The 24622-nt window shown below is 54.2% G+C and overlaps 3 protein-coding genes across 8 annotated transcripts in view; all 3 read right to left on the bottom strand.

The window, feature by feature from the left end:
- Positions 1-16127, bottom strand: part of LOC115394662 (histone-lysine N-methyltransferase 2C-like) — a 58879-nt gene extending 42752 nt beyond the window's left edge. Inside the window, 14 exon segments of the mRNA XM_030100017.1 lie at positions 1655-4310; positions 4313-5957; positions 6029-6192; positions 6303-6417; positions 6621-6792; positions 6925-7075; positions 7394-7503; positions 7598-7684; positions 7762-7784; positions 7875-8057; positions 8130-8862; positions 14039-14119; positions 14694-14911; positions 15885-16127. Of these exon segments, the coding sequence (XP_029955877.1) occupies positions 1655-4310; positions 4313-5957; positions 6029-6192; positions 6303-6417; positions 6621-6792; positions 6925-7075; positions 7394-7503; positions 7598-7684; positions 7762-7784; positions 7875-8057; positions 8130-8862; positions 14039-14119; positions 14694-14910 (6337 nt within the window). The 5' untranslated portion in view covers position 14911; positions 15885-16127.
- xrcc2 (X-ray repair complementing defective repair in Chinese hamster cells 2) lies at positions 2436-22137 on the bottom strand. Of its 2 annotated transcripts, XR_003932049.1 has the most exons (8): positions 22068-22137; positions 19686-19767; positions 19579-19614; positions 19332-19481; positions 18986-19229; positions 18422-18760; positions 13232-13233; positions 2436-2448 (listed from the first exon to the last, which is right to left on the bottom strand). XR_003932049.1 is itself a non-coding variant. In XM_030099512.1 (6 exons), exons 1-6 carry the CDS (start codon positions 22086-22088, stop codon positions 18493-18495), a joined length of 801 nt encoding a protein of 266 aa, XP_029955372.1. In that variant the 5' UTR covers positions 22089-22137; the 3' UTR covers positions 18421-18492. The 2 variants fall into 2 exon arrangements, 1 of the variants encoding a protein (XP_029955372.1); XM_030099512.1 differs by lacking the exons at positions 2436-2448; positions 13232-13233 and having other exon boundaries at positions 18421-18760.
- Positions 22138-22520: 383 nt separating this feature from the next.
- Positions 22521-24622, bottom strand: part of LOC115394244 (5'-AMP-activated protein kinase subunit gamma-1-like) — a 14277-nt gene continuing 12175 nt past the window's right edge. For all 5 annotated transcript variants that reach the window (XM_030099502.1, XM_030099503.1, XM_030099505.1 and 2 more), the window contains 2 exons: positions 23771-24319; positions 22521-23491 (listed from right to left, as the gene is read on the bottom strand). In XM_030099502.1, the coding sequence (XP_029955362.1) occupies positions 23442-23491; positions 23771-24319 (599 nt within the window). In that variant the 3' untranslated portion in view covers positions 22521-23441. The remainder of the gene's footprint in view (positions 23492-23770; positions 24320-24622) is intronic.

Here is a 24622-nt window from a genome sequence, read left to right as displayed (position 1 = left end):
GTTTCCGATCTGCACACAGCACAGAGACAGCTCTGGTCCGCGTCATGAACGATCTACTCATGGCTGCGGACCAGGGCTCACCATCCCTCCTCCTGTTACTGGACTTGTCAGCTGCCTTCGATACCGTCGATCACACCATTCTGCTCCATCGCCTCCAATCAGTGATTGGTATCACTGGAACCACTTTCAAATGGTTCCAATCCTACCTCACGGACAGAATAGAATATGTGCAACTCGGCAAATCCAAGTCTTTCCCCCATTCGGTAAGCTGTGGTGTACCACAAGGTTCAGTTCTCGGTCCAACCCTCTTTTCCATATACATGCTTCCCCTTGGTCATATCATTCAAAAACACAATGTCTCATTTCACTGCTATGCTGACGACACTCAGTTATACATAAAAATGGACTCCGCACTCCCCTCAGCTCTACCACCAGCACTCTGTGTTTGCCTGGAGGAGATAAGGGCATGGATGTCTGAAAACTTTCTTCAATTAACAGCAACAAAACAGAAGCCATCTTGGTTGGTACAACACATCAAACTCGGTCCCTCCCCTTCAGCAGTATTCCCATTTTTGGTCATAACATTTCCCTGTCATCCTCTGTTAAAAATCTTGGAGTCATCTTTGACCCTCAGCTCACTCTTGAAACCCACATAAACCACCTCTGTAAAATCTCTTTCTTCCACCTCAAAAACATCGCCAAACTCCGCCCCTCCCTCTCCCAACCAGACGCTGAGAGGCTGGTCCATGCCTTCATCTCCTCCAGGCTGGATTACTGCAATGCCCTCCTCGTCGGGATCCCTGGCAAGAATCTGCAAAAGCTGCAGCACATTCAGAACTGTGCTGCCCGGATCTTGACGAGGAGGCGCAAATTCGATCATATCACACCGATACTCAAAACTCTCCACTGGCTGCCAATCAAATACAGAATCCACTACAAAGTCTGCCTCCTCACTCACCAGTGCCTACATGGAACTGCCCCGTCCTACCTCCGCGAACTACTTACACCCCATACCGCCACACGAAGTCTCCGCTCCTCCTCCTCTTCCACCTACTGCCTCCAACAACCCAGGACTAAACTCTCCACCATGGGAGACAGGGCCTTCCAGGCAGTGGCCCCTCGGCTGTGGAATGCTCTCCCTGGGACACTGAGGGCCCCACTAAGTGTGGAAACCTTTAAAAAAGGCCTAAAGACTTTATTGTTTCAAAAGGCCTATTAGATCCATTGTCTTCTCCATCTTGGTCTTGACTTGAAGTTTTAATATGTTTAATATGTTATGTTTTGTTTTTTTTTTTTTTTTTTGATCTTTGTATTTCTGCCCGAGAATTGTTTTTAATCTTGTTTTGTAGCACTTTGAGATTTCTTTTGAAATGTAAAGCGCATTACAAATAAAATGTATTATTATTATTATTATTTCTCAAGAGGTTGGGTTCCAGAGTCCAGGCTGTGTGTGGAGGTGAGCCCGACTATATCTAGCCGGTACCTCTCAACCTCCCACACAAGCTCAGGCTCCTCCCCTACAACGAGGTGACATTCCATGTCCCTAGGGATCAGGTCGCCCGACACCCTGTCGTCAGCTGCCACCCAATATAGTAAACCCAGCAGAGTGAACCTGTCTGGAACTTCAGAAGACGGTGAGACTCAGAGTCTTTACCTTCAGGATGGTCTGCTCTCCTCATGTCCTCCTCTTTCTCCTTCTGGACTCCTGTCCTCTCATTCTCCTCCACTGCTGCTGGAGTCTCCTGAAGTCTCACATGAAGGTCTTCTAGCTCCTGCTGCTGCTCCTCCTGCTGCTGCTCCTCCTCCTGCTGCTGCTCCACCTGCTGCTGCTGCTCCACCTGCTGCTGCTGCTCCACCTGCTGCTGCTCCTCCTGCTGCTCCACCTGCTGCTGCTCCTCCTGCTGCTGCTGCTCCTCCTGCAAGCTGGCATCTTCATGGAGGAGAGGAGTGCAGCAGCTAGGAGGAGTTTCAGTCTCCTGTTCGTGTCCCACCTGATCAGAACCGATATCGCAGACAGGACCTGGACTCTCAGGACCTGGAGAAGAGCTGTTCTGACCCTGCTTCAGGATGGAAAAAGCAGGACTACCACAATCTTGAGCAACGACTTCACAGTGTATAGGGCTACCAGGACCAGGACTCGTTTCGAGGGTTCCCGGGACAACAGAACCGGGACTTGGCTCCAGTTGAACAGGACCCGGACTAGGCTGTGGCTGAACAGGGCGATGCAGGTCAATAGCAGCTGATGGAGATCCAGAACCTGACGGAAGACAGGCACGTCTTGTGTGTCCAGCGCTGTGCTCAGCTGGAGACTCACAGGGAGAACTGGGTTGTTCAGGACTTTCAGAACCAGGAAGGGCACTGGAATGGACAGAGCTGGGGTGTTCCTGCATGGAGGACAGGTCCACAGGACTTTGTGATCTTCGATACGAAGAGCTGAGAGAGGCAGGACTGTGATGGACTGAGGACCAGTTGGGGTCCAGGTGAGGACCTGCAGCAGGCTGGCTGATGACGGCTGAGCAGTCGGGGCTACTCAGGGGGACACGGTCTGCAGGTTCACTAAGTACACCCGTGGGCTGAGGACCAGGACCCAGCTGAGCCGCCAGGGGATCACCACCATGCTTCATCGGGGTCCTGATGGTGCTGGTTCCAGTATGAGGAGATGGATCACGAGGTGGGCTTCCAGTACACGTGTGAGCTGGAAGGAGAAGTGGACTAACATGAGGACCAGGACCAGCACCACAGAAGACAGCAGGTGGACTGATGTGATCCGTCAGGGCACAGTGTGGAGGACTAGAGTGAGCTGCTAAGTGGCCCAGATGGACCGGGAGGACCCGGTGTTCTGGGTGGTCCAGAATCGCTGGGAGGACCCGGTGGCCTGGGTGGTCCGGACTCGCTGGGAGGACCCGGTGGTCCGGACTCACTGGGAGGACCCGGTGATCCGGACTTGCTTGGAGGACCTGGTGGCCTGGGTGGTCCGGACTCGCTGGGAGGACCCGGTGGTCCGGACTCGCTGAGAGGACCCGGTGGTCCGGACTCGCTGAGAGGACCCGGTGGTCCGGACTCGCTGAGAGGACCCGGTGGTCCGGACTCGCTGAGAGGACCCGGTGGTCCGGACTCGCTGAGAGGACCCGGTGGCCTGGGTGGTCCGGACTCGCTGGGAGGACCCGGTGGCCTGGGTGGTCCGGACTCGCTGGGAGGACCCGGTGGTCCGGACTCGCTGGGAGGACCCGGTGGCCTGGGTGGTCCGGACTCGCTGGGAGGACCCGGTGGCCTGGGTGGTCCGGACTCGCTGGGAGGACCCGGTGGCCTGGGTGGTCCGGACTCGCTGGGAGGACCCGGTGGCCTGGGTGGTTCGGACTTGCTGGGTGGATCTGGTGGTCCGGACTTGCTGGGCAGACCCAGTAGTCTTGGTGGTCCGGACTCGCTGGGAGGACCCGGTGGTCTGGGCGGTCTGGACTCGCTGGGCGAACTGTCTGGGCCGGGCCTGCGGCGCTGGCGTTACCGGGACTTTGAGGACACTTTGCTGACAGGATGGTGGGTGAGGGACTTCTTGGAGGATCCACTCCTGGTCTCAGGTCGAGCTGGACCGAGCAGCTTCCTGCTGAGGGGGATCCCGGTTGTGTGGGGGCGCAACCCTCCCTCTGAAGAGGGGGGGCAGGGGGGGCTTCTGTGCAATGTGACAGTCTGTCCGCTGGACTCTGGGGGTCTGCTGGCGGTCCACCAGCTGGACTCTGGGGGTCTGCTGGCAGTCCACCAGCTGGACTCTGGGGGTCTGCTGGCGGTCCAGGTGAGACCGTTAGGCTGCTGTGAAGAAGGCCTTGTGGTGCTGGGGGGGCCACGGGAGGAGGCGGGTGAGGTTCCAGTGTTTGGTGGTTGGGCTCGGGGTCGACTGAGGGGGTCTGTAGGACCTGCGGGGGGCTGCTGGGCTCTGATCGACTCCCCTGTGGGGGGAGTGCTCCGACACCCCGGTCAACGGGGCTACACGGAGCCGAGCGGGTCCCGGCTGCCGTCCGGGTCCACGAGTCCTGGTCCAGGCAAGACATGTTCTCAGCAGCGTAGCGGCTCCTCCAAGTGGGGTCCTCTGAGGGGGGTCTCTGCAGAGCCCGGGGGCTGGTGGGCCCAGAGGGGGTGTGAGGAGCCCCGGCAGGACCAGCAGGGGCAGTGGGAAGAACATGTTGGAGATCCCAGTGACCCGCATCAGTCGGCGTGCAGCCTTGCTCAAGGTCTCTGGAAGTGAGGTGAGACGGGGCGGGCTCAGGGGGGTCTGGGTTTGACTGCGGGACCAGTCTCTGGAGCTCCTCAGTTACAGGGGGGGAGGGGCAGGAGTCTGCTGGACCTCGGAGACATCTGGGCGAGAGGCGGTTAAACAGGATGGACGGGGACTCTGGGGGGGTTCTGAAGGAGGATCTAGAGTCTGGGGGGGTTCTGAAAGAGAAGCCCAACTCTGTGGGGTTTCTGAGGGAGGAGCTGGACTCTGTGGGGTCTCTGAAGGTTCAGAAGGTGTATGAATTTCTGAAAGCTGCAGAGGAGCAACAGAACAGCTTTCTGGAGATCCTGACTGTTGAAGGTCTGTTGGATCAGGACTCTGAGGGACCTCAGAGGGTCCAGAGCGAGACGGGCTCAGACTCCGAGGGACCTCAGAGGGTCCAGAGCGAGATGGGCTCAGACTCTGAGGGACCTCAGAGGGTCCAGAGCGAGAGGGGCTCAGACTCTGAGGGAGCTTTGTTAAGGTCAGTCTTGGGTTTTGTGACTCTAAAAGAGCAGGAACCTGCGGTGGAGGACTGTCGGGGGTTTCCACAGGTTCAGCACAATGATGGAGGTCTGAGAGAGGAGCCGGACTCTGTGGGGGTTCTGAGAGACGAACTGGACTCTGTGGGGGTTCTGAGAGAGGAGCCGGACTCTGCGGGAGTTCTGAGAGAGGAGCCGGACTCTGTGGGGGTTCTGAGAGAGGAGCTGGACTCTGTGGAGGTTTTGAGAGACAAGCCGGACTCTGTGGGGGCTCTGAAGGAGGAGCTGGACTCTGTGGGGCCTCTGAAGGAAAAGCTGGACTCTGTGGGGCCTCTGAAGGAGGAGCCGGACTCTGTGGGGCCTCTGAAGGAGGAGCCGGACTCTGTGGGGCCTCTGAAGGAGGAGCCGGACTCTGTGGGGGCTCTGAAGGAGGAGCCGGACTCTGTGGGGGTTCTGAGAGACGAGCCGTACTCTGTGGGGGTTCTGAGAGACGGGCCGGACTCTGTGGGGGCTTTGACAGACGAACTGGACTCTGTGGGGGTTCTGAGAGAGGAGCCGGACTCTGTGGGGGTTCTGAGAGAGGAGCCGGACTCTGTGGGGGTTCTGAGAGAGGAGCCGGACTCTGTGGGGGTTCTGAGAGAGGAGCCGGACTCTGTGGGGGTTCTGAGAGAGGAGCCGGACTCTGTGGGGGCTCTGAAGGAGGAGCTGGACTCTGTGGGGGCTCTGAAGGAGGAGCTGGACTCTGTGGGGGCTCTGAGAGACAAGCTAGACTCTGTGGAGGTTCTGAGGCTGAAGCCGGAATCTGTGAGGGTTTTGAGAGACAAGCTGGACTCTGTGGAGGTTCTGAGGCTAAAGCTGGACTCTGTGGGGGTTCTGAGAGTGGAGCCAGACTCTGTGGGGGTTCTGAGATAGGAGCTGGACTTTGTGGGGGTTCTGAGAGAGGAGCCGGACTCTGTGGGGGTTCTGAGAGAGGAGCCGGACTCTGTGGGGGTTCTGAGAGAGGAGCCGGACTCTGTGGGGGTTCTGAGAGAGGAGCCGGACTCTGTGGGGGTTCTGAAGGTTCAGGGTGAAATGATCTAAGTCTCTGCGGTAAAAGTGCACAGGTGGTCTTGGTGGGACTGAGGGGCAGGGCCTGTACAGCAGGCCTGCAGGTGGAGCACATGTAACCTTCAGACCCGGTCCCGGTCCTGGTCTGTCCTCCCGGGACAAGACACTTAGTGTGTACAGACCTGGAACAGAAGGAGACCATGAGGCTACAGAGCCGCTCACTGCACCACCGTGCCGCCACCTCGCAGCGTACCGGTAGCAGCAGGAGCAGGTCTCCGACTCTTCGGGTCTGGACGGGTCCGGGACGCCGCCGCACACGGGACAGGGCAGCGCCGGGTCACATGACGCGCACAGGAACGGGTGATTGGCCCACTGGCCTGACGACCTCACACCACAGCGAAGGCAGATTCTGCAGACCTGGACCGGGAGAGGGGAGACCGGTGGGGGGGGGGACCGGGAGGACGGGGGAGACGGTGAGTTCTGTCCAGACACCAATAGCATATCAGGGGTGCGTTTGTTTTTCTCACCTTGCAGCTCCAGCCAGTGCTCGGTGTGTGATCCAGAGGTGGGGTGAGACAGTGAGAATGATAAACTTTATCACAGCGCTCACACACCAGCAGCCGGTCGTCATCAGTCCGCAGTCTGACACACACACACACACACACACACACACACACACACACACACACACACACACACACACACACACACACACACAAAATAGGAGGTGAGATGGAAGGACATCTCAGACTCAAACAACCCATCACCCACAGGAAACCCACCCCACTGCTTAGTATTCACCTGGACAGTGTGTGTGTGTGTGTGTGTGTGTGTGTGTGTGTTACCTGCAGCTCTGGCACACTCGACACTTTGGACACTGCCAGCCGGCCCGGCACAGGGGGGAGGGGACAAGAGGGGGGTCCAGGCAACTGCCATGGTAACAGTAACCACAGCAACAACACATCAACAGGTCACCGACATCGCCACCGCCTGAACACGACACACACCTCGACAACCCTGCATGCACGCACACACACATACGCAGACATACACACCCTTATCAATAAATTCACAGATAGTCATATACCAGTGTGTGTGTGTGTGTGTGTGTGTGTGTCTCTGGGACACAGTGGATCTCTGAGTGTGTACCTGTGTGTGTGTGTCTGGTGCACAGTGTGTGTCTCAGGTTCCAGTCCAGATGGGCCCCAGCAGCTGCTGCGCAGATGAAGTGGTAGCTCCGCCCACAACCTGTCTCCTGGCAACGCAGCGTGGCTCCGAGCCGGCAGCAGAACGAACACACCTGCAGACAAGACGGCATGGGTGGATGGAGTGGGAGGGGCCAACGATCAGGAAAGAGTGGGTGGGCGGGGCCTGAGATCAGGACGGAGTGGGTGGGCGGGGCCTACGATCAGGACGGAGTGGGTGGGCGGGGCCTACGATCAGGACGGAGTGGGTGGGCGGGGCCTACGATCAGGACGGAGTGGGTGGGCGGGGCCTACGATCAGGACGGAGTGGGTGGGCGGGGCCTACGATCAGGACGGAGTGGGCGGGCGGGGCCTACGATCAGGACGGAGTGGGCGGGGCTTATCAGGACAGTTATTGAGCAGCTGGGACTCACCTGTGTGCTTCCTGAGTCGATGGCTTTGTCCACATAAAGCAGCGATTGGCCCTCACCTCGACACACCCCCTCTGACCACGCTGCACACTGCAGGTGAGCACAGCACTGACCTACACACACACAACCACACACACACAGATTAACACCCTCACAGAACAAGGAAGGGGACAGTGGGGGGACCACGAGGATGAGGAGAAGCAGAACCTGTGGGGTCGAACAGTGACTGGACATTGACGTCCAGCGGGAGACCGACGGGTCCAAGCTGTCTGAGGAAGTCTGAGGAGGACGGGTCTGAAAGATGAGAGACACTGGTCAGGTGGACAGGGGGGGTCGGTATTTACAAATCTAGAGCAAGAAAGATGACTCACTGGACTGTTCTGGACTGCTGCACCTGTAAACACACACACACACACACACACACGTCAATGGATCTCAGAGACCTTGCTTTGGATTGCATATTCCGGGCTGTGGGGGGACTCACGTGGGCGGGGCTTGGTCACCGTGGTAATAGTGGTCATGGCAGTCGTTGTCCCGGTCGGGCGAGGCGCGGCGGCTGAGGACGTGGAGCGGGATGTAACCTGGTGTGGGACCAAACACCACCAGGTGACCCTGACCCAGGGAGAGGTCGTCACCACGGTAACAGAAGGCACACTGCTTCTTCAGCCTGCGGGGGGGGGGGGGGGGCATCATCAGAAGAGCCGAACACAGAGAGACAGCAGCTGTTCTCCATACTCACCGCTCCTGTGTCCACCCCAGGCTGGCAGTGGGCGAGCCCCCCGAGTCCTCTGACAGGGGGGACAGCGAGTCCTCGTCCTCGAGCCGCGAACAGGGGGACGCCAAGGGGCTGAAGGGGGGGCTAAAGGGGGAACTCTGCGCTGAGGAACTGGCCCCGCCCTCCTCCACAGGAATCCTGCTGGGACTGAACTCCACCTCCATGTGGGCGGGGCTGCAGCTTGGGCTGGGCCGGTAGCCCGCTTCAACCGGGCTGAGGTCTGAGGAAGGTGGGGGAGGGGAGGCAGGCTGAGGGGTGGGGGAGGCAGGCTGAGGGGCGGGGGAGGCAGGCCGAGGGGCGGGGGAGGCAGGCCGAGGGGCGGGGGAGGCAGGCCGAGGGGCGGGGGAGGCAGGCCGAGGGGCGGGGGAGGCAGAGGGGGAGGCAGGCTGAGGGGCGGGGGACGGAGGCCGAGGGGTCGGGGAGGCGGAGGAGACAGGCTGAGGGGCGGGGGAGGCAGCGGGGGAGGCAGCGGGGGAGGCAGCGGGGGAGGCAGCGGGGGAGGCAGGCGGAAGGGCCGGGGAGGCAGCGGGGGAGGCAGGCTGAGGGGCGGGGGACCTGCGACCAGGAAATGGCTCTGGGCCGTGGTCAGTGGGAGGGGGCTCTGGCTCCGGTTCTGGATCTGGAACCGGGTTCGAGTTGGATTTTCTCTTGGAGGTAGACCGACGTCGTCCTGCTGCCTCCTTTACCTCCTTGAGCGCTGTGGACACATGAAGACAAGCAGTGAAATTAAAAATGAGGGGCGGGACCCCTGGAACTCCAGCTTCTGCCCACCCCGAGGCACAGAAGCCACAATTCCATTCCTAATTTGAGGTTCACAATTTTGAGTTTTTACAATTTCCCCAAAAAGTTAATTGCAGTTATTTTATGACCAAACATTTTGTCTTATTGTCATTTTTGAAATCTGCCCCACCCGCCGTGCCCCGTCTCACCCTGCCTCGCCTGCCAAAACTAACTGGCAAAAATCAGAGGTGATGCCCGTGTCGAAAGGATGTTTCCCAGAGGAATGAAACACTGAGGTGTTCAGCTGGGCTGTGGCCAGATCTAGTCAAATTCTATCCTGACCATACTGCTTTAAATGTAAAGCTGAAGCCTGTCAGCCTGAAGACACTAACAGAGCAGAAACTCCTCCAAAGGTAGACAACGGACCAGATTCTCTGGTAAATTCCAGTCCGAGCGACAGAACGGCCAAAATGCGCTCAAAACACAGCTTTTAAGTCCATGTCAGAGTCCTGCAGAAGCGCCTCATGTTACAGTGTGGAGCTCTGTGGCAGAATAACCCAGTTAGAGTTACAGCACCACCTAAAGGCCTGGCAGATGAACTGCATCCTGTTGAGTAAGCTTTAAGTAAGTAAGCAAGCAAGCTTTATTTGTATAGCACTTTTCCCAGACCAGGGTCACAAAGTGCTTCACATAAAAATAGTCTATACAAAATACAATCACAAAAATAACATAAATATGCAAGATAAAACAGTACCATGCAGGCCAGAAGACATAAATATAAAAGATAAAACAGTACCATACAGGCTAAAAGGCTTGTTTAAAGAAAAAGGTCTTTAGCTGCTTTTTAAAAGAATCGACATTGTCCAGAGACCTGAGCGAACAGGGAAGCTCAGTCCAAAGAAGCGGTGCCACTGCCTTAAATGATCTATCCCCACGAGTTTTAAAACATGTGCGGGGTGAGATGAGTGGTTTGCATGATGCAGACACACTTCAGCCCCAAATGATTCATATTCCAAGCAGATTTATTCTCAAAGTTACTTTTATTCTACCAAAAGTATTTCATTATTTTAATTACCAGAAATGATGCGACGGAATTTTCCAAAAAATTATGCACAGTGCCATTGTGGAAAAAAAATTCTCTGCTTCTATTCACATTTGAAGAAAAAGTGTCATGTCCAGAATGATCCACAGGCTTCTCAATAATCAATAGAAAAGCCTTATTTCACTCTTTCAGCAGTCAGTCTTCCTAGAATCACTGAGCAGCTTGTCTCATGTCTCCACTGGGACTTCAGGGTGTCTCCTGATGGACCTGTGCTCAAGATGCACCTGTCTGGTTTTGTCACTGTTACACAGAAAAAGTCAGACTTTCCAGTCATGTATTTTGTCATTTTAGTTTTCTTGAAAGTAAAGAGGAACTCTCGTCCCGTCTCCTGATCGTGAGCCGAGTGTGTCGTCTCACCCCGAGTGTTCAGTTATACAGAGTGAACCAATATCACCTCAACACATATGGAGCCATTACTGCAGAAACAAAGTGGAATCGGTTGAGTCTTACTCTGTGGGGAAAGATTTAGACTATTAAAATGCTGATTGCTCGCCGGTTTGAATGTATATCAGTGACAGTACCAACAACACAACAGGTTCATCAGCAGGGTTCGTTGGAACGGTGAAAAAGCGAGACTTGGACTGAGAAACCTCACAGCTCTGAGGTTCTCCAGACTTGTGGAAGGGGCGACTCAGATTATAGAAACTGCAGCTCCAGTTAATATGATCCTAAAAGTTCAGTAGTAAGATTCAACATGTGATGTTTTCAGACTGAGCTGGCAAAAAGACGTAGAACTTAAATGGTGAAGAGGTGAGGAGGAACAACATTTCAGCTACAGGCTGTCCAACGACACGCAAGAAGCAAATCCATCCATCACAAAGCGGACGTCCGTATCCGACACCATCGGCGTTACTCGAACCGGGGCCGTCACAAAGCGACACTGGAGGGAAATGTGGGGCGGACCTGGTACGCACCGCCGGTGTTTCTGGGAATGTCCTTTAGTCTGTCCATTTGGGACAGAGGCCAGAATGTGGAACGATGGACAGGTTCGTCAAACTCAACCAACCAATCAAACGTTATTTATAAAAAATACACTCAGTAATGTCAGCTCCAGTAATGCCTGGGTGGTGCCTGCTTGGGGCAACTCACTTCTGCCCCCTGTGGTCCGGAGGGAAATGTCCAGCTTGAAGAGTCGCCACATCAGAACATTATTCCAGAGTTCTGTTTGACTGTCGTTCATTTGGATTGATGTTTCTTGCTTTGTGCTGATAAAAATGACATTTCACGGCTTTTCAACATAATTTTAGCAGTTAACAAGCTACGAGGACGTCTGAGACGCAGTCGGGCGGCGGCCTGATCCCGACCGAACTGCACTCAGCTTTAACTACACCCGATATGGAAATGTTCATGAAATGTTCACTAACCTTTAAAGCAGTACTATGCAAGATTTGCTTTAGCGCTCCCCCGTGAAAGCTCACTGTCGTAAACGTCCTCTGCATCTGCATCACCCACCCCCCACCCACCCCACCCCCACCCCCCGCCCTCGCGTGCACAGAGCGTCTCACTCCCGTTTCTTTTTTTTTCCGCTCGTTAGACAAAGTTTTTGTCTGTCTTTTTGGTTCTACCATCCGTGAGCACCTAAGGCTGGCGGTTGCTAACGCTAGCGAGGGTTTCATGTTTGTTTTACACGCTTTTGTTGAATCTTCTGCAGCTGCAGTTCCTCGCGCTGCCCGGGAACTTCTTCCGGTTGCTCCCTCTGTCGTAGACATGCCTGCCTCGCACACTCAAACTTATTGGAAAACAAACATTCGGAGATGCTCAGTGTAGCGAACTCACTCGCGCTCACGTCTACGAGAGGAGGTGCCACTCCTCTTTATTTTTCAGTTACCAAACGGAAATTAGAACCAATCAACACATTGTGCAAAGATCGTCTATTGCAACACAATGACAGATATCGCACTCCAACAGCTTTTATACTTGTAATCCCGTATGAGTGCCGTACAGCAGGTTTGTTTTCGCGAGATGTTGTTGGGTCCGCTCCTCTGAAATTGCAAGCGCTGTTTTCAGGACTCAGACCCCGGGGAGAGTGAAGGGACAGACGAATCACCGTGACAAGTCTTTGTTTACCCCCACAGGGATTCTGAAACACATTTATTGAGGTAAAAAAGTTGCAAAGTTCTGCTTTAACTAGGGCTGGGTACCGTTAGATATTTTTTGGGCACAAGTACTTTTTCGATACGTCACTTACGGTACCGGTTCCTGAACGGTACTTTTTTCGGTACCTGCCTTCATGGCGCAGATGATGCCATGATTGCATTTGCACTTCATGCCACTAGGTGCGCTGTTCGCATGTTCAACCTTATTTTACACAGACACCACAGAAAAAGAAGGGCGCTGCAGGCTCTCTCTGCACGTTGTTAGGAAAAGAGGGTGAGCCGGTAAGACGTGGTAACATGTTCAATGATGCGATGCACCGTTTTTTCAGTAAAAGAGAAGAACTGAACGATCGTTTTCGGACAAATAGTTGGGGGGGAAAAAACAGACGCCAGGCTCCCAGCATGTTTATTGACCGCGCAGCCACTTTAAGAACCGAAACTGATCCCCGTACGCACATCTGTTGTTCGGTACCAGTATATACCGAAGTTTTTCGGTCGGTACCACTGAAGTACCGTTAAACGGTACCCAGCCCTACCTTTAACTGATCAAAAGATATTTCACATCGCATTTAAAGCGATACTTAAACATTTTGGCAAATTGGCCCATCTAGGGCAATTCGGTAGTCATTTAGAACAGCCTACTTACTTTTTTTGTGAGGGCGAGCTGTTGTTTATTCAGCGGTGTGTCTGAGGAGAGCTTCACGGCGGACATAATGGAAGTGGACGGTACAGTTGCTTCCCTCGTCAAACTCATCAAATACACAATCTAACAACTTCAAAACACACTTAGGTGGACACGTTATAATCCGCACATTCACTACGCTGTGAAACACCAACAAATAATATTGTAGCGTTACGACATTGAAGCAAATACTGGGAACTACTTTTTCTTTTGAAATCACTACGCCCAGACGCCATGTTTAGTAAGTAGTTCCGTTTTAGCAATCTTCGCAAAAAACGCTCAATCTCGTAATTTTGCATTAATATTTCACAGCGTAGTGAACGTGCGGATTATAACGTGTCCACCAAAGTGTTTTGGGGTTGTTGGATTGTGTATTTGATGAGTTTGACGAGGGAAGCAACTGTACCATCCACTTCCATTATGTCCGCCGTGAAGCTCTCCTCAGACCCACCGCTGAATAAACAACAGCTCGCCCTTACAAAAAAAGTAAGTAGGCTGTTCTAAATGACTACCGAATTGCCCTAGATGGGCCAATTTGCCAAAATGTTGAAGTATCGCTTTAAGGAAGTACTAAAGCCGGCAGGCCATCCGGAGGTTGAAGCATTAAGGTCTGGGGTCGTGGTACGGTACATCCACGTCCATTTCTCCAATACAACTGAGAGTCTGTCACAGCGCTGTGTAGCAATTCTCCATGTAAACAAAGACGGCGACCGCGGCCCACAAAGCTTTGCAAAATGACGTAGACTTTCAAGTCCACGACTACTACGGGCACAAGTGTGTCAGGTGACGCGCTTTCCCAGCATCCAGGGGTTCACTTCCAGGCCGATGAGAACCCTTTTTCTTTTTTCCCGTCTCGATTGACATTTCAAACCAAATCCAAACTTCACTACAGGCGAACCGAATCTAGTCTCCGATTGGAGGTCATGAACTGATTGAAGTTTTGGGGTCAACATAATGTTTCAAAAAAACTTCAGATTCAACAACAACACCAATGCATTGGTTTTATATAGCGCCTTACTTCAGTGAACTCAAAGTCGCCTCACTCTGTCATTATTCATTCATTCCTTACTGAGCTGAGCTGCATCTGTAGCCCGGCAGCTCCTCCCACCACCTCCACCCACTCACTCTCACACTGCATCCACCCAGGCTTCCCTCAGTCTCCCATCCAGATTCGGACCAGGTCCTGCCCTGCTGAGCAGCCCAGGGCATCAGCAAGGTGGTGCGATTTATCTATTAAAACGTAGGAAGGAGCGTTTCTCCTCTGATTACACACCTGTCCTCCGGGCGGCGCTCTCCTCCATGGCGTCCACGTCCTCCTCTTCCTCTACCTGAGCTCGGCTCTGACCTCTCCCCTGTAACAAACACCACCTGTTAGAGCATCCACCCCGTCACCACAGTCACTCAACATCCAGGGAGACGACAAAGACGTCCACCGGGACACCGCCGCCACCAACCAGGAAGTTGACAAAGACCAGGAAGTTAATGAAAAAAGCAGAGTCGAGACTACAAATGTGGATTAACAGACACAGACGTTCTCAGTCCTGATCAGCAATTCTGTGAAGCAGAATATCAACTCAGCAATTCAACTGAAATGATCAGTGCACGTTCACATAAAAGGGGCGGAGCCTGCAGCGTCTGACCAATCACAACCCAGCAGAGCAGCGTCCTTCACCATGGAGCAGCAGACAGTTATTCTACTGCAAAACTGTTACTTAGCTGTACTAGAGAGGAACAAGCTAACCCTGTAGTTAGCTGGATTAGAGAAAAGCAGGCTAACCCTGAAATTAGCCGGATTAGACAACAGCAGCTTGGTGGTCCAGACCTGTGGACCGCTCGTAGCTCGTCCACACAAACGTCATGACAGTGCTGCTAACCGTCCAATCGCTGACCAGGAATACAACCGACATGCCATCAGCCTGAAACTTACTTCTTCCTGTTTCTGGGAGGTGGAGGTGGAGGTGGAGGTGGTGAAGGAGGCGCAGAACGGACACTGCTGCCATCTTTTCGGGGTCTTCCGCGGGTCCGCCTCTCGGGGGCGGGGCTAACGGTGGCAGCTTTGGCCAGCTGAGCACTGCGTCCGGCCCGAGTGACGGGGGGCGGCGGTCTTCTGTCCCGGGGCTCCTGAGACTGAGCCTCAGATGGCATTCTGGGTAAAAAGAGTGGGCAGAAGGGTCAGACTCAGATGTGGACATACCGGGTCAGTCCCTCTGAGCCCAGGTCAGACCGAGACACCCTCCAGGCTGTGGGGGTCCAGGTCAGACCTGGAGAACCTCCAGGCTGTAGGGGACCAGGTCAGACCTGGAGAACCTCCAGGCTGTAGGGGACCGGGTCAGACCTGGAGAACCTCCAGGCTGTAGGGGACCGGGTCAGACCTGGAGAACCTCCAGGCTGTAGGGGACCGGGTCAGACCTGGAGAACCTCCAGGCTGTAGGGGACCGGGTCAGACCTGGAGAACCTCCAGGCTGTAGGGGACCAGGTCAGACCTGGAGAACCTCCAGGCTGTAGGGGACCGGGTCAGACCTGGAGAACCTCCAGGCTGTAGGGGACCAGGTCAGACCAGGAGGACCTGCAGGCTGTGGGGGTTAGGGTCAGTCCTTCTCAGCCTTGGGGAACCTCCTGGCCGCGGGGGTCTGCGTCAGACTAAGAGAACCTCCAGGTCGTGGAGGTCTAGGTCGGACCCAGTCAGTCCCTCTCAGCCCGGGAGAAGCTCCGGGCTGTGGAGGTCCGGGTCAGACCGGGTCAGCCTCTCTCAGCGGGCCGTGATGGAGCTGCTGGTTCTAACCAGACCGTGTCCCGCAGAGCGGCCGCTGGCGGTCTCATCTCTGGGACCGGCTCCTGAGCCTGTCCTTCCCGGGGAGCGAGCGGAGGCCGCCGGGTGAGGAGCCCGTCGAGCCGCCCGGACACGGCGGCTAGCCGCTAGCGCTAGCCGCTAGCTAGCACCGCCCCGCTCACTCCGCTGTTAGCATTAGCGGCTAGCTGGCACTACAACCCGCTCCGGGGGCTCCGCCGCTCCTCCCGGCCCGCTGCAGCGGTGTACCCGGGCCGGAGGAGCGGCGGGCCGGGGGGAGCCCGGCCGCTCCGGGCGGAGGGGGTCACGGGGAGACGAAACAGCGCCTTACTGGTTTGATGCGATTCTCCTTTTCCTTTCCAGGTTTCCAGACAACTTAAAGCGGCGGGTAGAGGTCCAACAGCGAGCTGCTCCCGGACGCTACACCCGCTTCACACGTCTGGCACGGTACCGACTCCCGGCCGCACATCCCGGGCGGTCGGCACGGGAAGAAACACGCTTTTTCCGCTGAAAACGGGCTAAATTTTAAAGTTGAAGCGGTCGCTCCGTCACGGAGGCCATGTTTGGGAGCGACCGAAGCACCGCCTGTCAGCGCCAGCAGGAGAAATAGGTCCCGCCAAACGGCCACTCTCTGACCGGACCGCGGCCGCTCGGCGGCCGGAGCTCTATGCGGGCACCGGGGAAGCGCGGTGTCCACCTGCGGAGGCCGTCTGAGGGGTGTCGGTGTGTGTGCGCCAGCGCGGCATCGGACTAACTTGTTTGTGTTGTGTAAAAAGTGTGTGTGACCCCGCGGAGGGATCTGCTGGAGGCCGCTCCAGTGACGCGGTCTCTGTCATCAGACCTGAAGTCCCGGAGCGGAGCGCGAGGAGCCGGAGCCGCAGCACGTGACCCTGCCCCGACCCCGACACGCACCACAACACACACTGATGAACCCCAACACACACTGATGAACCCCAACACACACTGAACACACACTGAACACACACTGATGAACCCCAACACACACTGAACACACACTGAACACTGACTGATGAACCCCAACACACACCACAAAACACACGGAACACACACTGATGAACCCCAACACACACTGAACACTGACTGATGAACCCCAACACACACCACAACAGACACCAAAACACACTGATGAACCCCAACACACTGGCCCTCATTTATCAAGCGGCCGTACGGCGGTATACGGGCGTACGACTGTCGTACCGCCATATGAAAGACGGGTTCGGCATTTATCAATATGATCGTGATCGTACAGAAAGATGAAATCCCTCCACAGGTCTGACATCGTGTCCGCAACTTTCAGTCTGTGAGGATTTGTGGTGCAGCGAAGAAAAACCTGGTGAAGCGTGAAAATAATTACAAAGCACATCTCAGTTACGTCATAAAGCACAAGCAGCACACATTCAGGACAGATTAAAAAGTGAAAGAATAAAAAATAAAATAACGCCCTCACAGGATATCTAATAACCCCCCCCCCCCCCCTTGTGGGATTAATTTATTAACTTTCAACTGGTCCATTCCGCCACGGAGAGCAGCGCTGTTTTAACAGTGCGAAAAGATGCACACGCTGCTGCGGAGCAGCTTCACATGCTCAGACCAGCAGGGGGCGCTGCTGTTCAGCCCTGAAAACCTGCGTGACTTTATTCTGGCCAGTGCAGTTTTACGCGACATTGCACTGGCCAATAGAGTCACTTTTGATGCACCGGCGCCACGAGAGGACAGGATGTGGGAACCAGCAAAGGCTGGAAGGAGGAGACCGGACCTGAAGGAGCGCTACTGACATGTGACATGTACTCTAAAGAGTAGCAGATGATTTATTTAATCAGTGATGTGATACCAGTAACTTAGAAAATAAAATATAAGCTGAAGGGAGATTAAATACAGACAGAGGACATTTAGTCAAAGATTTTAATAAGACTTCTATAAATTGTCTTTCTTTTCAGCAGCACAGGCAGTGGGTGGCACGCGCCGCCCTCAGTGGCCTGAGTCCCGGGTCCTGTTCGGTCCTGTGTCCTGCTCGGCACCAGGTCCTGTGCTGGTGTGTGTGTCTCGGTGGGAACGTCCCCGCTGTGGGGAGCAGACCTGCCGGCGGTGCCGCTGCTGTCCGACTCTGAGACATCAGTAAACGAAGCAATAAAAATGTGAGCTGTGTAACGTGAGTCAGCCGCATTATTTGTAATATCAGGGTTAAATTAACAGACCTATAATCTGCTCAGACCTCAGCCGATGTCGTTCGTCCAGGCGACGCTGTTCACCGCTGCCATGATCGTCCTCCAGACAGAGTTTTTCTATTCTCTTTAATTCCAGTTTTTACTCTTCTAAAGAGCTCCTCCTGATTTACCTCCACCTCAGACCTGATTGGATCCATTTCCGGTTCCGAAAAGTTTCTTTATTTCACCAAAATTGCTCCTTTTCTGTGTTTGACCTCAGTGGGCGGGGCTTCAGAACTGTGAATATTTCAGGGCGTAGCATGTTAATGACGATCAGATTCAGCCACCACATTTATCAACACCGGTCATTCAAACGCTGAGATCAGCGAGGTACGGAAGTTTCTGTAATGTCACGTGAGCCCCGTCCTACGACTGGTCCAGCAGGTCACCAGGTCACCAGGTCTCTGGTCCAGCAGGTCACCAGGTGTCTGGTCCAGCAGGTCTCTGGTCCAGCAGGTCACTGGTCCAGCAGGTCACCAGGTCTCTGGTCCAGCAGGTCAGCAACATGCCGCTCAGAGCTTTAAACCTGTTCTTGTGTTTTGTTCTTCAGAGACACAGAAACAGTTTGATCGACATGGAGAAAAAAAAACGTATTTATTTTATTAGAGGGTTTCATTAAAAAATAAATAAACATAAGAAGTACAGAGGAGGAGGAAGAGAGCGGGAGGAGGAGGAGAGAGGGAGGAGGAGGAGAGAGGAAGGAGGAGAGAGGACTCATAGAAACTGGACTCCTCCATCCGTCACAGTGAAGCAGGAGCTCCTCTGGGTTTTGGTCTTGAAGGAGTTGCAGTGAACACTGAAGACTTGGCGCCTCCTCTGCTCCCCGGCGCCTCCTGCCGCCTCCTGCCGAGAGCAGAGCAGCCGGTGGGTCACCAGCCGCTGCCAGGACCGGCACAGGAAGGGGCGGTCCCAGTCCGAGGACGAGCCGGCGCCACTCCTCCTGATGGGGTGGCAGGAGGTGAAGACGGTGACTCTGTAGTCCCTGAGGAGGAGCAGCAGGACAGAGGTCAGCTCCTCACAGACCTCAAGAACCGCCTCAAGCGGCTCCAGACCCTCTTCGAGGACCTCAAAAAGGTTCTGTTCAAGATTTTCAAGAATGTCCAAAAGGACCAACTCAAGAAACTCCATGAGAACCACCTCAACAACCTTGTCAAGACCCTCCACAAGAACTGCAGAAGGAGGCGTCGTCCTCAGGACAACCTCCTACCTGAGGAGTCGTCCCAGGAGCTCGGAGCACTTAGTGAGCGTCTCCTCCTGCTTGGTGACACTGGCTCCGCCCGCCGAGCGGTCCGGCCAATAGAAAGCCGAGATGCTGTCGATGAGGAGCAGCGATAGGCCGGGCCGCGCCGACAGGGACGTCTCCAGGAAGTGGAGGGTGAGGAGCAACTGGGAGGATGAGGAGCAGTGGACCACCAGGAGGCGGGACAGGCAGGAAGACAGTGCCTCCTCATCTGGACAAAGACAGAGACATTCAGAGACCCGGGTTCTACCTTGCTGTGGTTCTCCTGTCCAGGGGAACCTCGGGGTTCTCAGAGACAGGCGGGTGGCGTCACCGGCGTTCAGACGACCGTCCAGGACGCTGACCAGCCTCAACATGTCCAGACTGTAGTCGGTGTCCACGAAGACCACGTCCACCTGCAGCCCGCCGGCCGCCTCCGGGAGAACGCAGCGACACAGCAGGTGGTACAGCAGCTCCGTCTTACCTGGACACACACACAAACACACACACACACCCCGGGGTCTGAGGACAGGCGGGCCGGTCCCAGACCGCGTCCTTCACCCATGGTCTGCCGGACTCACCTGTGCCCTCCGTCCCAAACAGCTCCACCACCTCACCTGTCCCGGTCAACAACACCGTCAGAAACACAGCGGCCATCAGCTGACGAAGACAAGACGGGGACACTCACCGGACTCCGGTCCCCCACCGTCCGGAAACAAGCGAGGCTCGATGTCCTTCAGGCTGCGGCGGGCCTCCAGACGGGCCAACAGCTGTGGACCGAGACAAAGACGGTACCGTCTGTCCCTGAACACACTGTGGACCGGGACAAAGACGGTACCGTCTGTCCCTGAACACACTGTGGACTGGGACAAAGACTGTACCGTCTGTATCTGAACACACTGTGGACTGGGACAAAGACTGTACCGTCTGTATCTGAACACACTGTGGACTGGGACAAAGGCTGTACCCTCTTAGACCAAGATCCAACAATCCACTGGTCCAAATGTTAAAGGATCTGGGGGGTGGGGGTGACTGGGTAGTATCTGGGGGGTAGTATATGGGGGGTAATATCTGGGAGGGGTATCTGGGGGGTATCTGGGGTAGTATATGGGGGTAATATCTGGGAGGGGTATCTGGGGGGTATCTGGGGTAGTATATGGGGGTAATATCTGGGGGGGTTATCTGGGGGGTATCTGGGGGTTAATATTTGGGGGGTAGTATCTGGGAGGGTATCTAGGGGTAGTATATAGGGGGTGGTATCTAGGGGGTATCTGGGGGTATCTTGGGGGTAGTATCTGGGGGTATCTTGGGGGGTAGTATCTGGGGACGTATCTGGGGGGTATCGGGGGTAGTATCTGGGCAGTAGCATCTCAGGGTTATCTGGGGGGATTATCTGGGGGGTTACCTGGGGGATAGCATCTGGGGGGGTATCGGGGGTTATATGGGGGATAGTATCTGGGGGGGTATCAGGGGGTTAGTATCTGGGGAGTAGCATCTCAGGGTTATATGGGGGGGTTATCGGGGGATAGTATCGGGGAGGTAGTATCTGGGGGGTAGTATCTGGGTGAGTTACCTGGGGGGGTAGTATCTGGGTGGGTTATCTGGGGGGTAGTATCTGGGGGTAGTATCTGGGTGGGTTATCTGGGGGGTAGTATCTGGGGGTAGTATCTGGGTGGGTTACCTGGGGGTAGTATCTGGGTGGGTTATCTGGGGGGTAGTATCTGGGGGGTTTCTGGGGGGGGTTGGTGTTCGAGTTACAAACAACAGTTTGAGTTGTAAGAAGTGAGCGAGAAGGCTGGCTGGTGAAATGTCTCTGACATTGGATGAAGCTCCGTCAGCAGGCGGAGCTCCGGGATCGGTACTGAACAGAGTCCGGTGATCTCCCAGGATTCCACACTGACTCACAACCACACCGTCCGTCTGTCTGTACGCTCCCGGGATATACCGGCTGTAATACGGTGCATCACAGAGCGATCCACTTCTGGGAGTCTGTCTCGAGAAGGAGAGGACGGGAACCTCCAAACGTCGGACGGAAACGCCAAATGCTCGGTGTTTGGACAGACTGGCCCAGATGCAGAACCAGAGAACATGAGGACATGAAGACCCTCTCCAGCGGTCTCCCCTGGGCTGATGAGCCACAGGCTTCATTTCATTTATTTTCTATCAGGGATATTATGTTGTGATATTCAGGAGATGAAGAGTAACATAAACGTTCTGTTGGTATTTGGTATAAACCTAAATTAGGAACATGTTGTCGTATGAAGGACAGACACTGGGAAACATGTGGCTCCGTGCTGCTCCAGAGGACGACCGGCTGAACTGAGAATGAGGTTGATTTTCTGGTCGACTGTCCTGCGAACCATGACGCTCTGCAATAACACATCTTCTGCTGATTCTGATTTCTAATGAAAAATGTGGACAATGTTTCAGAAGGGGAACCTTTCTCACAGCTAAATATTTTGAGCCGCCCTGGAAGCGGAACAGAAGGACAGGTGTTTAGTTGGAGAACCCAGATGTGTTGCTGCCGTGTCAGTATCTCGGTGTCTTGTAAACCTGTCGCGTTTGGGCACATTAACAAATCAAATCAAAAAATCATTCATCTTTATTCAGTTTTATTATCAACCAGTATCTGAAAGTTCCACTAAGAAGGGATCCAAATTCTCCAACATATTTAAACACATTTTTTAAAAGGGTTCAATTAATGTAATGGTTACTTTAATAGGTAATTATTTACTTTCAAAAAAACTTTAACTCGGTTCCTCTTTTGAAGATATAACTAGTAACTATACATAATTACTTTCTAAAAGTAACTGGCTGAGCAGCGCTGATCACTGGAACTGACAGCTGTAGTGGTGAAGCAGCAGGGCGGGTCAGTTCCACACTGAAACCACAGCAGAACCACAGCAGAACTACAACAGAACCACAGCAGAACTACAACAGAACCACAGCAGAACTACAGCAGAACTATAGCAGAACTACAGTAGAGCTACAGCAGAACTACAATATAACCACAGCAGCGGTAGGACTGTAGTGGCACTACTGACAGTCGTGCTCGTGCTCGTGCTCTCACCTGAGCTCCACTCTCGTTCATCTCGGACTCGAGCGTCCCGCGCGCCTGTTTCAACACTTCCTGGAACGGAGCGGAGCTTGAAGCCGACAGTGACGTAATGACGCAGGACGAGCAGGCACATAGACGTACACGGGTAGATACATAGACACATCCATGTAGAGTCACAATACACATCTACAGGTAGATACATAGACACGTACAAGTAGACATATAGACCACTTCAGACACTTTTACACCTGGTTTGGTTTATTACAACAGTTCATAGTCCAGAGTTTGTTTGTTTTTTTATTCATTTATTTTTAAACAGAAAAAATAAAACGCATTGTTCAGGGAGCAAGAGTCACAACAATGTTCAATCACAAACGGCTCTTCTGGGCTGATAGAGTTTATCATGATTCCACTTGTGCTGCGTCTACGACTGATTCTGTCTCACATGTTATGTCTGTGGCTCTGAATGTTGTCTGAAGACTTCCTGTCCCTGTTGTGACAGGTTGGACGTGTCTGAAGACTTCCTGTCCATGGTGTGACGGGTTGGACGTGTCTGAAGACTTCCTGTCCCTGGTGTGACGGGTTGGACGTGTCTGAAGACTTCCTGTCCCTGGTGTGACGGGTTGGACATCTCAAACAGACAGAAGAAGACTTAGTTTCACTGGATTACATTTTATTTAGAGGTTCCTCACACACAATTGTGAGACGAGGACGAGGCTCAGACGGAGACGTGGGCCTTCAGTTGGACGTGTCCAGCAGACTGTCCATCACAGGAAGAGTGTGGAGCCGTGGAGACGCCACAGAAGGTTCAGGGGACGAGAAGGGGATGGACTTGGTCCACCATCAGTTTGAAATATTCTGCATGTCCCGGGTGTTATGAGGGGTTAGGACTGTGTTTCCACGCTGGTCTCCATGGAAACGCCACTCAAGATCACAGTGCTCTACAACACTACAAACCCAGAATCCCAGAGGACGCCCGGGTCAAAGGTCACATAGAGAATAATGTTTACATATTGTGGTAATGAAGGTATGCTGTGTCTACGAGTGTGTGCTGAGTGCCCCCCTTACAGACTGGCCCCGCCCCCTGCAGACTAGCCCCACCCCCTACAGACTGCCCACGCCCCCTGCAGACTGACCCCACCCCCTGCAGATTGGCCCCGCCCTGTGCAAAAGGACATTTCGTCCTAAACCAGGACACATCTACCCCTGTGATGTCTGTGTCCCCCGTGGTATCTCTACCTTTGTCTCCTGTAATGTCTCCCCATGTTGTCCCCCCATGATGTTGATGTCTCCACTTGTGATGTCTCCCTGTGTTGTGCCCCCAGTGATGTTTGTCTCTGTCCCACCCATGATGTCTCGCCTTGTGATGTCTGTCTCTGTATCCCCTTACAATGTCTCCGTGTCCCCTTGTGATGTCTGTGTCTCCACCAGTGATGACTCTGTCTCCCCCTGTGATGTCTCCATCTCCCCCTGTGATATATCTGTCCCCCCATGTGACGTCTCTGTCTCCCCCTGTGTTGTCTCTGTCTCCCCCTGTGATGTCTCCGTCTCCCCTGGTGATGTCTCCGTCTCCCCCTGTGATGTCTCCGTCTCCCCTGGTGATGTCTCCGTCTCCCCCTGTGATGTCTCTGTCTCCCCTGGTGATGTCTCCGTCTCCCCCTGTGTTGTCTCCGTCTCCCCCTGTAATGTCTCTGTCTCCCCTGGTGATGTCTCTGTCTCCCCCTGTGATGTCTCTGTCTCCCCCTGTGATGTCTCCGTCTCCCCCTGTGTTGTCTCTGTCTCCAACTGTGTTGTCTCTGTCTCCCCCTGTGATATCTCTGTCTCCAACTGTGATGTCTCCGTCTCACCTTGTGATGTCTCTGTCTCCCCCTGTGATGTCTCCGTCTCCCCCTGTGATGTCTCTGTCTCCACAAGTGATGTCTCTGTCTCCCCCTGTGTTGTCTCTGTCTCCTCCTGTGTTGTCTCTGTCTCCAACTGTGTTGTCTCTGTCTCCAACTGTGTTGTCTCTGTCTCCCCCTGTGATGCCCTGCATGTCTCTGTAGGGCCAGCATCCCTGTAGCTGGACTCTGAGGAGTCCTGACCCGGTCCAGGTCTGCTGTCTGTCCCAGACTCGGGGTCCAGAAGCTCGTTCTGGTCCTGAGTTGAGGGCGTTTCCTGGTCTTGGTCTTTCACATGGTTCCAGTCCTGGTCTGGTCCAGTCCCACATGTCTCTGATGAATTCAGGGGTGTCAGCTGAGAGGGGAGAGACTCTTTCCTCCCCAGACCTGCCAACACACACACACACACACACACACACACACACACACACACACACACACACACACACACACACACACACACACACACACACACACAGTGTCACCTTTATGTGTGTGTGTTCTTGTATATAGTGAATAGTGAGACCAAAATGACTTTTAAACCAACAGACTGAGGACATTTTTTCTGCACTTCACTTTCTGACAAACCTTTCTGAAGTACAGTATGGAAGTACAAACGTGTGTGTGTGTGTGTGTGTGTGTGTGTGTGTGTGTGTGTGTGTGTGTGTGTGTGTGTGTGTGTAGTTGGGT

The sequence above is a fragment of the Salarias fasciatus genome, chromosome 9 (assembly GCF_902148845.1).
Source record: "Salarias fasciatus chromosome 9, fSalaFa1.1, whole genome shotgun sequence".
Lineage (NCBI taxonomy): Eukaryota > Metazoa > Chordata > Actinopteri > Blenniiformes > Blenniidae > Salarias > Salarias fasciatus.
Note: the sequence above shows the minus strand (reverse complement) of the source record. Positions and strands in the feature narration are given on the sequence as shown.